Here is a 14,787-nt window from a genome sequence, read left to right as displayed (position 1 = left end):
AAGCATGTACACAGGGGAGGGGATTATGTGGAGACAACAGAGTGGCTTAACAATAAATTTAAGATATAAAACCTTCTGACTTTACAACCACTTTAATCTAGCACAGGGAAATAATGTCAACAAAATTCACATACTTTTTAGCCGGTTTACAGCTGCATCCTCCATCTTCTGTTGTGCCAGAAGGTCAATATAATCTCTGCACCAGGGCGCTTGTGTACTGTTCATTAAAAAAATTTGCTGGATTACACACAGTAGACACCTTCTGCTCCTCCTCCAAAAGCAGTCAACATGGTTTCATGGTTTGCATTTGCAAAAACTCTGAATGGCATTGAGCATGCATACATGAGTGCTTAAAGTTCACACAATAAACCTATGTCATTCTAAGCATCCAGTGAATTTATTGGGCTGAGGGCTGAGGATAGGGTTTTTTAAACTATTATTATTGACTTCATTTATTACTTTTTTTTTGTGGTTTTATGTATCTTCTTTTTTTCTTTGAGGGGGCTGGATGAATTTAGAGGGTGGGGGGACTTGTTCCAGCACCCACATGTATCTGTGTGGTGGAAAAATCACTAAGGCTTCATGTACACTGGCCTACATTTTCCACGGCTGGCGGTCAAAACGTTCCTATCCTGAATGTGATTCTTCTGCGTTCATGTGAGTGAGGTTGAAGCTCACCTAAACGCAGCAGCTCCTAAACTCTGCTAAAAGCCTATGGGGTCGATTTACTAATGGGAAATCCACTCTGCACTACAAGTGCACTTGTAAGTGCAGTCGCTGTAGATTGCTGTAGATATTAGGGGAATCTCTGCTGAATTTATTATCCAATCATGTGCAAGCAAAAATTTTGTTTTTTTATTTTCCTTGCATGTTCCCCTCAGATCTACAGTGACTGCACTTGAAAGTGTGTAGGCTTTTATGGAGTTGAGTTTAGGAGCTTTAGAAAAAAATGCCAAAAGCTCCTAAACTCAAGTTTTAGGAGCTGCCAGTGTAGGTTAGTGTACATGAACCATAGTGCTGTTATCAGTAAACCTTAACCTGTTACTGCATGGGGGAGGCTCAGTGCACCCTCTCTAAACATGGCTGCTGAAGTTCACAAGCTGTGGCCTTTTAGATTCAAAATGATTGCAGCACAGAAGTTGATTGCTTAAAGTGGTTATAAAGGCAGAAGGTTTTTTATTCTAATGCATTCATTACCCAATACTTACCTGAGCCCATCTAGATCCAGCGATGTTGCAGGAGTTTTTCGGCTGCCCGAGACTCCCCTCATTGGCTGAGACAGCAGCGTGGCGCCATTGACTCCCGCTGCTGCCAATCAAAGTCAATGAGCCAATGGGGAGGGAAAGGGAGTGGGGCTGGGCCACAGCTCTGTGTCTGAATGGACACAGGAAGCTGTGGCTCTGCTCAGGTGCCCCAACAGCAAGCTGCTATCTGTGGGGGCACTCAACAGGAGGGAGGGGCCAGGAGCACAGAAGAGGAACCCGAAAAGAGGAGGATCTGGGCTGCTCTGTGCAAAACCAACTGCACAGGGCAGGTAAGTATAACATGTTTGTTATTTTTAACTAAAGAAAATGAGACTTTATCATTTTAAGTTACTCGTCTGACAGGCAGAAGTTTAAGTAATACCTCTCACTGGGACCCGAGAAAGCCACTGAGAAGTGCTTCTTATGGCAATCAGAATGTATCTAATAGACTAATATGCACCATTACCTACATGAAAAGGTGAGAGAAAATGAATCAGAGTGTAGTTTTAACCCTTGCCTACTCTGTCCAGAACTAAAAAAAAAAACTTTTGGTTGAAGCTGCCAAACCTATGTCTAATCCTAAATTTGAATAATTGTTTTGACAGTTTTCTGTAGTCACAAAATACTATTTTATATACTTGTATACCAGATTGATGGTTAGTGTTAAAACTGAATTTAACTGTATCTGAGAACCACAAACTGAAAATGCTGTTTAATTCATTTTTAATATTTAAAGCAAGCTCGCCCGTCCATCTGTGTCTCCATGCTATATTTTGTTGAGTACTCGCTTATATTCTACCCTTCACTCTATATTTGCTAATGCTAGCAGCCTAAGGATTAAAATCGATTGAGAGAGTAAAGTTCCTCCTAAATATGTTTGCATTAATGCAATATGAAATAACGGTAATTACGTATTTTTTAGGGTTAGTTTAGTACCTTTGGGGCTAAAATTAGCCACTTTCCTTCCCAGCATGGTGGAATAGAAATGCAGCATGGTGTATGTGTGATGAGATCATCCTGCCACATGCAGGAGATAATGGAAGTTGACATGTTTTGTTATAGTGACGTGTTTAGGTATAATAATGCCTAAATACATGTCTCTAGTGTATGAGGGTAAATCTTATTAACTAGAGGAATATGAAGCATAAATAGCTACCCATTACTGTTCAGTGACAGGAAGTTTTTACAGCAGCTGTTTAATACTGTCAAGTTGTGTGAAATTCCTCCACGTTGAGGCTGCATAGACATCCCCAGCCTGTCTGTCCTAAGCTATATGGCACCATCAAGTCTGAACAGCAATTCAGGTATGTGTTTCCTTATAGAGAATCTTAGCTGTCGATTTATGATATGGAATGGGCCCCTGTGCTGTCAGCTGTCCACCCCCAATTAACCCAGTAATTCTTAGGCTCATAACTTACATATTCTACGTATTCTTAATCAGAGACATCTTTGGGCTACTGATAGAATGATGAAAGTTAATGTACTTTGTACATTTCTTCTACTATTAAAGAATTCTGTTTTGTATTTGCAGATCACATAACACTAATCCTATAAATAAAATGGAAATGTAGACATCCATTTACATAACTTTAAAGTTTTCCTTGCCTGGTATCAGTTACACTTGGAAACATCCAACAGTGAAAGAAACATTGCTGCATTTTTTTTTTTTTGCAAAATGAGTATGCAGCACTGACCCTATTTCCAATATATGTATGACATACCGTGGCATGGAGCTCTGAGTGCCCGGGCAACATACGGAAGCATTACACGGGCACTTCTGCAAGAGCTGTCTTCCTGATTTCCCTGTACAGGATTTTTGTAAATGTTATCATATATAGGCAAGGCTGATGTTGGGTGAAGGGGCAGCTCCCACTTAAAGATGGCATTGTCATCACAGAGTGTGAGGGTACAGAATTATGTAGCTGACCCTCCAATTACATAGTTGTTGGTACATTTTGCTGATCATTGAGACTGTTGTCCGCTTTCAGTTGGAGGGTATTGTATATGGTAACAAGAATATTGTCAAATGGTGCATATGCCATCATTAAAGTCCTTTGGAAGGAATAGGCATAGTAAAGCTTCAGTCAAAGGCTTAAAAAGTAGACATCGGACAACAGTTCTGGAGCATCAATATGTCTCCTTACAGAGATGCTAATTCCACCGGCGGCCATAGCCGCTCACTGTATCACTCGGCCCTGTCCCCCAACGCGCCGCGTCATTGGATGTGATTGACAGCAGCACGAGCCAATGGCTGCACTGCTTTCAATCCATTCACTCTAGCCAATCAACGGCCAGGCTGAGCGGCGAAGAGGATGTCGGGAGTGAGCGCAGGACTTTTGAGGGGTCAGGTAAGTAAAACGGGGGGGCTGGGTGGGGGGCGGTATTGATGGATGTTTTTTCACCTTAATGCATAGAATGCATTAAGGTGAAAAAACTTTTACCTTTACAACCCCTTTAAAGTGGACCTTTAGTAATTTTTTTCAACTTTCCGTCTATTAAATCTTCTGCCTTTGTTGTTTTAACTTTGGATAGTAAAACTTTTTTTTTTTGCCAGTAAAAATATAGCCCACTTCCTATTTCTTGTCTGGTAGGCTTATGACATCATGCACAGCTCTCTTGCTCACTCTCATGAGAGTTTGCCAGGAAGGGAGGGGGGATGAGTCATAAGAGGGCCAATGAGAGCTGCAGAGCTGGAGGTGTGCGCTGTGTGTCTGTGTAAATCCAGGAAGTGAACAGGCAGCAGCTTCAGCTGCCCACAGTTAAAATGGTTGCAACCAGACTCAGTGGAGGGAGATTTCTGCAGCATTTTTGGCAAGTACAGAATTACAGTATATATATATAATAATATGCAAAGTGGTTGGAGGGAAGCTTCAGAAAGGCATAGATGTTTTTATTACAAATTATGTGAGCAGACTGCAGTTTCTTTTTAAAGCCTTTTTCTGACACTTGGTTAAAATCAGTATTTTTTGCTAGAAAATTACTTTGAACCCCCAAACCTTATATATATATTTTTAGCAGAGACCCTAGAGAATAAAATGGTGATTATTGCAATATTTTATGTCACACTGTATTTGCGCAGCGGTCTTTTATCAAACGCAATTTTTTTGGGAAAAAATACACTTTAATGAATAACAAAAATGAAACAGTAAAGTTAGCCCAATTTTTTATTTTTTTTTTGTATAATTTGAAAGATGATGATACTCCGAGAATCATGATCTTTATTCTAAGCAAAAAAATGGTGTTCTCATTTTGCCCAGAATCATGCAGCTCTAAGTCCTGATGTTGAATAACTTTCTCACAGCCTATTATTCTAGACCTGCCATGTACATACTCTTCAGGATTGTTCTAAAACCTTTGTAACTAAAAAATTAAACGGCACCCATGCCTGTTTTACATATGCTCTTTCCTAGTAACATATTCCTAAAGTGTTTATGTGGGCAAGGTAAAATGTAAATATTTACTACATCTTGGCAACACATGCATACAAGGTTTTACCCCCTTCCTGACCAGTGCACTTTTTGCGATTCGGCACTGCGTCGCTTTAACTGACAATTGCGTGGCCATGCAACGTTACACCAAAACAAAATTTTCCCACAAATATAGCTGTCTTTTGGTGGTATTTGATCACCTCCGCGGTTTAAATTTTTTGCACTATAAACAAAAAAAGAGCGACAATTTTGAAAAAAAAGCAATATTTTTTAATTTTGCTATAATAAATATCCCTCAAAAATATATAAAAAAAACAATTTTTCCCTCAGTTTAGGCCGATATGTATTCTTCTACATATTTTTGGTAAGAAAAAAAAACGCAATAAGCGTATATTGATTGGTTTGCGCAAAAGTTATAGCGTCTACAAAATAGGGGATAGATTTATGGCATTTTTATTATTATTTTTTTTTTTTTTTTATTAGTAATGGCAGCGATTTGCGATTTTTATCATGACTACGACATTATGGCGGACACATCAGACACTTTTGACACTATTTTGGGGCCATTGTCATTTATAAAGCTATCAGTGCTATAAAAATGCTCTGATTGCGTAAATTACACTGGCAGGGAAGGGGTTAAACACTAGGGGGCGATCAAGGGGTTAAGTGTGTCCTAGGGAGGTGTTCTAACGGTAGTGGGGATGGGCTACCACTGACATGACAGCGATCACTGCTCCCGATGACAGGGAGCAGTAGATCCCTCTCATGTCACTAGGCAGAACATGGAAATGCCTTGGTACATAGGCATCTCCCTGTTCTGCTGCTCCGTGACATGATCGTGGGACCCGGTACACTAGCCCCGCAAATTTAAGTGGACATACAGGTACGCCCATTTGCCCACTGCTGCCATTGTGCCGACGTATGTCAGCGTGCTGCAGTCGGCAAGTGGTTAATGCATTCTCTGTACTAAGGTAAAAAAAAATTTCCACGGTCTCTACCTCCCCCCATTCCCTAACACTTACCTGACACCATTCTCGATCCAGCGCTGTCCCTGCATCCCCATTCTGCTCTCTTCCTGCATATAGGGGCTTTACTGAGAGCCATTGGCTACTGCTGCTGTCAGTCAAATCATGTGAGGAGGGAACAGGGGCAGACACTAGCTGGGAGGGTCACTAATTGACACTGACGTTGCTAATGACACTAATACAGTGATCCGTGACACTGGCTGGGAAGGGATTAGCATCAAAGGCAATTGAGAGTTTACCCATTGTTAGGCACACAGTTAATGTGTGCTGCTTTTAATTTCTGATCTGGCTGTTTGTCTCCCTGTTTTTTAGGGAGAAGAAACAGCCAGACCACTGTTCCTGTGTACACAGAGTCCTGTGTGTTTGTAACCCCAGAACTGTGTGTGTGATTGGACACAGCCGATCAGCGGGTTCAGAGGGGCCGGACATTGCGTAGATAGCCGGGAATACTGCGGCGATCTATGCCCAGAAGTGGGAGCAAATACCTGGATTATACAGATATCTGCTCCCCCCTCCCCCCTGAAAAGTGCCAAATGTGACACCGGAGGGGGGGAGGAATCCGAAAAGCGGAACTTCCATTTTTGGGTGGAACTCCGCTTTAAAATTAACACAAGACATTTGCATTTTTGTAGAAGGATAATACATGTATATTTTCCCCTGTTACTTCATATGTTCATGTTTTCATCCAAAACATGTACGTAGTTATAGTTGGTAAGTTTGAATAAAGACACTGGTCCATTCAGTTCAACCTGTGCAATTGTGTATTTTTGTGTATTCCTGACAATGTCATTCTCACATGATGCAATTGTCAGAGAGTTAAAGTGAAACTAAAGTCCCTTTTTTTTGTTTTTTTTTTGTTAACAATAACAAACCTGTTATACTTACCTGCTCTGTGCAGTGGTTTTGCACAGAGCAGCCCTGATCCTCTTCTTAGGTCCCTCGTCGGTGCTCCTGGCCCCTCCCTCCTGCCACCACAGCAAGCAGTTTGTTCTGGGAGCACCAGAGCTGCAGCTCCGTGTGTCCATTCAGACACAGATCTGTGGCATTGCCCGCCCCCTCTTTCTCCTCATTGGCTTACTGATTTGATTAACAGCAGCTGGAGCCAATGGTGCTTTGCTGCTGTCTCAGCCAATGAGGAGGGAGTGTCCCGAACAGCCAAGTCTCTCGTACAATATCGCTGGATAGAGATGGGGCTCGGGTAAGTATTAAGGGAGCTGAAGGGGGCTGCTACACACAGGTTTTTTATCTTAATGCATAGAATGCACTAAGATAAACCTTCTGCCTTTACAGCCACTTTAAGGAGTTTAATGTATAAAACTACACAGAAGAAAAAAATATCCATAGGATCCAATCGTCAGTATAGCAATGTCCATGAATTAATCGGTCATTTGTCCACCTACACACACTGAAGCTTGATTGTTTTTTTGTGGATAGCACCTCTACTTTAATTACTCCTTTTTTTCCCCATAAGAGTCTATTAACTTTGTATTCAGCTGAGCAGTGGCAACAACTAAATTTGATAAATTAGTACAAGAGGTGTTGACAAGTTGTCTTCCACTAAGAGCCAGCCTATCTAATCTCAGGCATGTCTGAGAGATGACTTTGACTTCGAACCATACATTTACTCCAGCCCTTCCTGTTCTGTATCGGATATGTGAATGTGATCTGTCTTAACCCAGTTACTATACATATGCCGCACATAATGGAATGATAAGCGGAATAGGGCTTTACCCAACAATTCTCATGGATGAACCCTGTAACAGAACGTTTTATGTTTTATCGCTGGCAATATGTCATTGCTCTGGATGCGTTTCAAAGTACCAGACAATAGTGTGAAACTTTTATTAGTTTTTCCTCTCTGCCTGTTCCTGGTATTCTCCAGTTCATATGACTGCAAAGTCTTCCTGTGATCCAGCTTTCTCTTTGCACTGAAATACTTTTTTTATTGCTGCAGGTACTCGTCACTGTTTATTGGCTAGGAAAAGCGGCAAACAGCTGTGCGTCATACAGTGGAAATCATCTGGACCTGAAAGAGTTTGAAGGCTTGCTGGCACAAATGAGGAAGGTATGTTTTTTATATATTTTATGACCTAACTCAAGAAGCCAAAATAAAATATTTTGCAAAGTGAGAACTTTGAATTACTGATAAAGCACAAGGCCAGTGTTGTGTCAGACTGGAAAAAAATATAGCCCAGTTGTCAGCAGAAGGTAGGATTTTTATAAGATTGCGGACTTGTTATTTCATAGGAGGAAATTACTTTTTTGTATGAGCAGCGGATTCCAAAGCAATAGGCTCACCCATTGGCCATGATGATTTGAACCCCACCATGATAAGTATATTGTTTTGTTGGGCGTCTGCAGGAAAAGGAGACCATTTGGAAAGAGAGGTATAGTCTATATAAGGCATGTCAAACTCTTATAAAAAGGGTGGTCCAAACTGAGAAGACTAAATCTTCAAGGGTGCCGCATTATTTCTTCTGTGGGCCTGGTTGTGTTTACTGAGAGTCACACCTACTTGATTTGAATAAAAGATTATGGCACTTTTGGATGGGACATTATCATGCAAATTGCAATTTACACTATTTTTTCACAAAATTATGTAAAGAAGTGTAGCTTATCAACTAGAGAAAAGCTGGGGGCACATTTGTTTTCATACTTAGGCCTAGTTCACACGATGAGAAAATCAGATGAAAAATACCGCTTTCAAAGTAATCGTACGATAATCTGCTTATTAGTACACAGCTTTCAACAGTCGATCACGACAGTTTATGTGAAATTATCCAAAGGAACAAGCACAACATTTTTTTTCTTGTACGATACCAGAAAAAACTACTTTTGTTTAATCAGTACAGTATCCGTCCTAAAAGAGTGACCAAGACCACGCATGCTTGTAAACAAAAGAATACAATACATTACATCTATGCGGGAAGATGTATTCTGTCGAGAATTTTAGTAACCTCTTCTCATTGTGTACGGGGCTTTAAACCAATGAGGGCTGCACAGAAGTAGTGAGATTTATGCAGCCTGTAAAACACTTTTTGCATGCCTGGTCTAGATGATGAGATTATGGAGGGTCTTCTCTTCTACCTCTAATTATCTGGCCCTATGCAGACTACCTAGACCCGCAGTTAATGAGCCTTTAGTGTAAGTGGTAGGTGTTTTGCTCAAATTTGTCACTGAAAAGAGGCAGACTGTGTCGTTGGGTTTGTAAGCATGACATCTTTCATGTGTCCTTTGAGTTCTGAAGTGGACAGACTGGCACCATGGTAAGAAAGTATGCATGAATTTGAAGAAATAATGAGCAGCATCCAAACAGTGGGGGGTGATATAGTTTGTCTACACAAGGTCCCTAAAGTGATATTAAAGGTTATTTTTTAAAAAGAAAAATAACAAACATGTTATACTTACCTGCTTTTGTGTAATGGATTTGCACAGAGCAGCTCTGATCCTCCTCTTCTCGGGCCCCCTGTCGGCGCTCCTGGCCCCTCCTTCGTGCCAAGTGCCTCAAGAGCAAGCAGCTTGCTATGGGGGCACCCAAGCAGGCTCTCTTGCAAGCCATTGCTCTGCGTGTCCATTCACACACACAGCCGCGGCTTGGCCCTGTCAAGGGCACCCGCTGCTGTCTCAGCCAATTAGGGGCAAGAGTCCCCAGAGAGCCAAGGCGCTGGTGCACATTGCTGGATTGCGGTGGGGATCAGGTAAGTATTAGGAGGGGCTGCTGCACACAGAAGGTTATTTTACCTTCATGCATAGAATGCATAAAGGTAAAAAACCTTGAGCCTATACAACGAATTTAATCTGTGGATTCCTGTGCACCACTATCCCACCCTTTTTGTGTATATGTGTACATCCACATGTACGTTTAAAACATTTAGATTTTGGTATTTTCACACTGGATAACCTAGGGCAGCGCTAAGAATTTTTGTTTGTTCCTGGTCTACACCACTATACCATCACACTCCATACCTGTAGCTATCATTCCAAGGTGATCCAAGGCCTAGAAGTCGACACTAACAAAAGTTGGTAAAGGGAACCCATGGCATAAACATTTACTTTTAATTTCTGTCTGAAAAGCTAAGCTCAAGCCTGTCACAGATGAGCAGAGATGGGACACAGGATAATCACAAACATTTGGTAGGAAGCTTAAACTCCACCAAGCTCCACCTAAGAACATGGGCATCAGTTTTGGAGAATTAGCTTTTTAGACAAAAACTGCAACTTAATAAAACCTTCTTTTTAAAGAAGTTATTTCTATGAAACTTATTGTAAATAATAAAAACGGTGTTCAGGCTCCCAGTCCTTAAAGCGAAAAGCAAGGCTTTGTCTGTTAATTCGTTTTCGTCCAAGTAGCAGATAGAGCAGATGGAGGGAGTTATTTCCTTCAGCTCATGCTTTCTTTCACATTTTGAGCAACCATTGCTTGCCAGTAAACCTGATCTAAAATGGTAATGTAATTTGTGTATACCTATAATAAAATCCTTTGCAGTATTTATTAATAATAATAGCCATTATATTATAACAGTGGGCTAAATGTCATACTAGATCTCAATCAAATAATAATCTGCTCTTTCCCCATTGATAAACTGTACAAGATGCAACATATGCAATATTTTTCATGTCGTGGTTTTCTATAATATTTAAGATATGCTTGCTAAGAAAACACTTATACTTTTGACATAACAATTGGAACAGATCTGAACAGATCTATGATAAGCTGTTGATAAGCCTCTTCTCAGTGGAATGTACTCAGATCCCAATACTTTTCTAAAACAAATAAGCATGTGAAAAGATGAGAGCTCTGTAAACTCAAAGACCTCTGCTTTTAAAAAAAAAAAAAAAAACATGCTTACTTTCTGAAGGGTTGAGTAATTCAGGCTTTGTGTATAACCATAAAGGAGAACTATATTAAACTCTTTCTGCATAACATACTGTACTGCAGTCATATCAGATACACTACAACCCTTTTAAAAAAGAAAAAAAAAAGTTTGGTCTTTTTACCGCATGAAGTTGGGTTTCTCAGCAGTATTCTGTTGCTTTCTTTTTTTTTTTTTTTTTGTACTTGCTGTACATTGAGCTGTATATAAATTTAAATTAACATATGCTTCCTAAGGTTAACGTGAACCTAAACGCTAAAGGTTTATTTGTCTTATCGGTAAACTTTAGAAATGCTAGTTAGGTCTAAGCACTATTCTAGATTTACCTTTTTGTCTTGAATTCCCCCCCTGAAATACAGCAGTGGACGTCCTGTGCATAGGCACTCCTGTGCCTGTACTGAGAGATCATCTAAGGCATTTATTCTTTTGACTGCTATCTTATGAGTTTTGAAAGTGACTTTGTGATGTTACTACTGTCCTGCTCACTGTTCTCATTGCTGAGGAGTAAGCAGTACCTGAGAATCTAGATTTCAAGGATCTCCTTGCTTATCTCTCCTGTAGATTTGTACTTTTTGCACCCCTACTGGTGTTTAAGATTCTCCCAAAAGTCATCAGAGCACCTGTCATTGGGAGGGGGCAGCTCTGACTTCAGGAGGCAAGGCAATGCTTGTACCAAGATGGTCACTCACAGAGAGAGAGTGAACAACAAGGCATGTTAAGTCAGTAACCAGGAAAAGATCAGATACAGAGGTGCCACAGGCAGAATATTTACATATTTTACCAGCTCCTCGACTGCAGTCAAAGTACAGACTATTTTTTATATAGGAGTTATTTGCTATGTTTCTTGTATCTATCTTGTCATGCATCATTCTCTTAGCAGTGGTGACTTATGAACTTGTTTTCACTATTGTAGGTCACTATATGTGTCCTTATTGTGTTTTCTTGTCTGTGTTATTGTCTAAGTGATGCCGTAGTCAACAAGGGTTTTATTTTATAAGAATGTGGATGTCTTTCACTGACCTTTCCTTCTCTGGATTTCACCACTTGGCTGTGTACTGGCTGCCCTGAGAAAAATGTGGCAGTGCTAGGCAGTCAAAGGCAACCATTGTTCTTGTTTTCAATATGTGTGGGTCAGCTAAGAGCGCCTTCGAACCCCTGCAGTCAGGAGCTGGCACAGAGCTGGTACTTTTTATTTTATGCAGGCATCTATCTCATCCTAATTCCCTATTGCTTTATTTACCAACATTTCATTGGCAATTGTTTCAAAGTGCAATTGTAAGAAATGCCTTAATAAATAAAATAGAAGCCCCTTTGTAAATATTGGGAAATGTCACCTGAAGGCCACCGCCTTCTTTCTGCACATTTAGGCCTGTTTCACACAGGTGTCAGCTTGTATAAGAGCAGTGTGAACAGCATGCTTTGACAAAGCATTTTCCAAGCTTTCAACAAGCTTTGTTGATGCTTTTAAAGTACTCTTCAGCTCCAGTTTGTTAATGTTTGGCAGTGATCCTGTGGGAGTGTTGATTGCCACTTTAAGCAAGTTACTAGCAGACTTCAGCAGGCTTTCAAGAAGTGCTGAAGCCTGCTAGCAGCTTGTTTTAATTCATAATTTCAGCTTGTTCAGCATTTACAAACTGGAGCTGAATGGTATTTTAAAAGCTTCAACAAAGCTTGGGGAAAGCTCTGCAAATGCAGAAGCCCTTTTGAAACAGACCATAAGGCCCTTCTAGGGTTTTGGAAGATCCTGTGCCTGTACACTAGCCTGGTTCTAGGTGTCCACTCTTCAGCATTTGACAAAAGGTGGGAGTGTGCACTGCTATGCACGTGTGGTAGGCCGCAGGCTAGAAGGTATGCTCTAGAAAGTCTTTCTTGCTGGAGAGACATGCACTCTATATATACAGTGCCTTGCAAAAGTATTCACCCCCTTGGCTTTTTACCTATTTTGTTACATTACAGCCTTTGGTTCAGTGTTTTTTTAATCTGAATTATATGTGATGGAAATATATATATATATATATATATATATATATATATATATATATATATATATATATATTTGGCTTGTAATTTAAAAAGATATATTTATTTGGCTTGTAATACACAGTTATGCACTAGGCACTTAACTATATCCATAGTATCATATATGTGTATTAACATTTATAATTCACTGGTTTATTATTTATTTAATTTGAGATCAATTATTTACTGTTCTTATACATGCCTTTTAGCGCAGCGTATATATATTTATAAATGGTGATATCATTTGCTGCTCAGTGATTGAAGTATTCTAGTCTGCAGCTCCCCAAGGTAATACTTAAATTCTGGCCTGTTAGTGGGTCCTGAGGACAGGAGTTGAGAACCACTGCTATAAACCTAAATATAGGCTGCTAGATGGGTGGGTATAATGATGGCTGAATGGATGGGCATGTTTTTTCACCATGGTGCTCCCTGACTAGGACCTGTCTCGGTCACAAAATCCCAGGGTACTTGCTCTAGGGTGGGCCTGCAAGCACACCTTCTTATTTTGTTGTTTGCCATTCCTTGCTCTTTAATATTCTATTCGCTCTACCCGAGTACTTGGTGTCAGTGAACCTAATTCCAAGTCACAGCTCTTTAAAATTCAAGTGTCCATACTGGTATCTGTCATCTCTGCCGAGGTCCAGCTGACCAGTAGTGAAAGGGTGGGCTTAGTTGCTTTTTGAAAAAAATTTCACGGTACCCACAGGGGGTCTCTCTCCTGCTCTTTTCGGGCCCTTTTACAGTCAGTCAGTATGTTTGCAGCTATTAACATGGTTGTATTGTGAGGAATCTGCATTTCAATCCTCACCTATTCCCTTTTTTTCTTTTTCTTTTTTTGTTTTTTTTCTGGGCGTTTTGTTTTATAAAAGATACTGGGTTGTACTTCACTAAGGCCTGTAGGCATACACATTTTGGCTCCCCAAGTAACATCCCTGCTGTCGGGGTTACAATCTGGTTTAGAATACTGTGATAATGACTAAATAACTTCATATGGAGTGATTTTTCCTGATGATGACGTTAAAATGTGTTTCTAATAAATATACAGACAAAAGCTACTTTGTCTTTGTTACCTATAGGCACATGCCTACCGTACCTAATGGTAAATGGAACCCTGATAAAACAAGAAAATTTAATAAAAATGAAGATATGAATTGTCTTGGGGCCTTGAACGAAGATTTTCATATTTATGACGTTTTGATTTTAGGAAAACGAAGAGGTGGAGAGTCCTAAAAGAAGCATCCGTGACAGCGGATACATTGACTGCTGGGACTCTGAGAGAAGCGACTCTCTGTCCCCACCAAGACATGGCAGAGATGATTCCTTTGACAGCTTGGATTCTTTTGGTTCTCGCTCACAACAGACTCCATCTCCAGATGTGGTGCTGAGAGGGAGCAGCGATGGTAAGTAAGAACTACATCTCTTCCATAGTATCTGCACAATATATCTGACCTTTATCCTGGTGGTGGGCATACGCAAGAGTTGAAATGTGATCATAATCATTTGATGCAATATAAAAGACTAAACCTTACCTTTCTTTGGTTGATCTATTTAAGTCTCTTTCAGAGGGATTGTTCATGCTGTGCAACTTTGTATGGCAGGAATTCTGAACACAATCAGTTTTTTGCTATCAAGGGTGGTTGACGTAATGAAGTCCTGCTGTGATCTGTTCTAGGGAACACATGTATTTCAAAGCGCGTAGTTTGCTAGTCTGTAACATTGCATGCAGTTTTTTCATCTACCTTACATGATGAAGGTCACAAAGCAGTGTAATTACCTGAATTTTATTTGGTATTGGCCTCTTGTAATCCACTATACAATCTGTAACGCAGAGCTCAGAAAAGGGGGAGTGAGAAGCAGCACCGGGAAGCCATTTAGGTGTGTTGTAGTGCAAAAGTGTCATGCTGATAGCAGGAGAGAGAGAGGAATAACAAAGGTGAGGTAATCAGTCTGCTGCTTCTCCTTTCACTGTACAGTCACAGGGTAGGGATAAGTAAGATCTGTAAGTGAGAGTGAAACTGCAGCAGAAAAAGCTAGAAAATGTTCTGCTGTGTGGCAAAGCCTTGTAGGCAGTGTTGCCAACCTACCAGATTGAAATTCACTGACACGACACCCAAAATTTTCTGCCATTTACAAAAGTTGCAAAATTTATATTTGTAAGTGCAAATTTCAGTATTTAGGCTACAAACAAGTACAATAT

At 40.3% G+C, this 14,787-nt stretch overlaps 1 protein-coding gene across 6 annotated transcripts in view; it reads left to right on the top strand.

Annotated features, from left to right (window-relative positions):
- The window catches only part of LIMCH1 (LIM and calponin homology domains 1), a 397,172-nt gene that overhangs the window by 274,977 nt on the left and 107,408 nt on the right, over positions 1 to 14,787 (top strand). For all 6 annotated transcript variants that reach the window (XM_073608522.1, XM_073608523.1, XM_073608520.1 and 3 more), the window contains 2 exons: positions 7,652 to 7,762; positions 13,795 to 13,990. In XM_073608522.1, coding sequence (XP_073464623.1) covers positions 7,754 to 7,762; positions 13,795 to 13,990 — 205 coding nt within the window. In that variant the 5' untranslated portion in view covers positions 7,652 to 7,753. The remainder of the gene's footprint in view (positions 1 to 7,651; positions 7,763 to 13,794; positions 13,991 to 14,787) is intronic.

This window comes from Aquarana catesbeiana, linkage group LG01 (genome assembly GCF_042186555.1).
Source record: "Aquarana catesbeiana isolate 2022-GZ linkage group LG01, ASM4218655v1, whole genome shotgun sequence".
Taxonomy (NCBI): Eukaryota; Metazoa; Chordata; class Amphibia; order Anura; family Ranidae; genus Aquarana; species Aquarana catesbeiana.
This window is presented reverse-complemented; position numbering and strand designations above follow the sequence as displayed.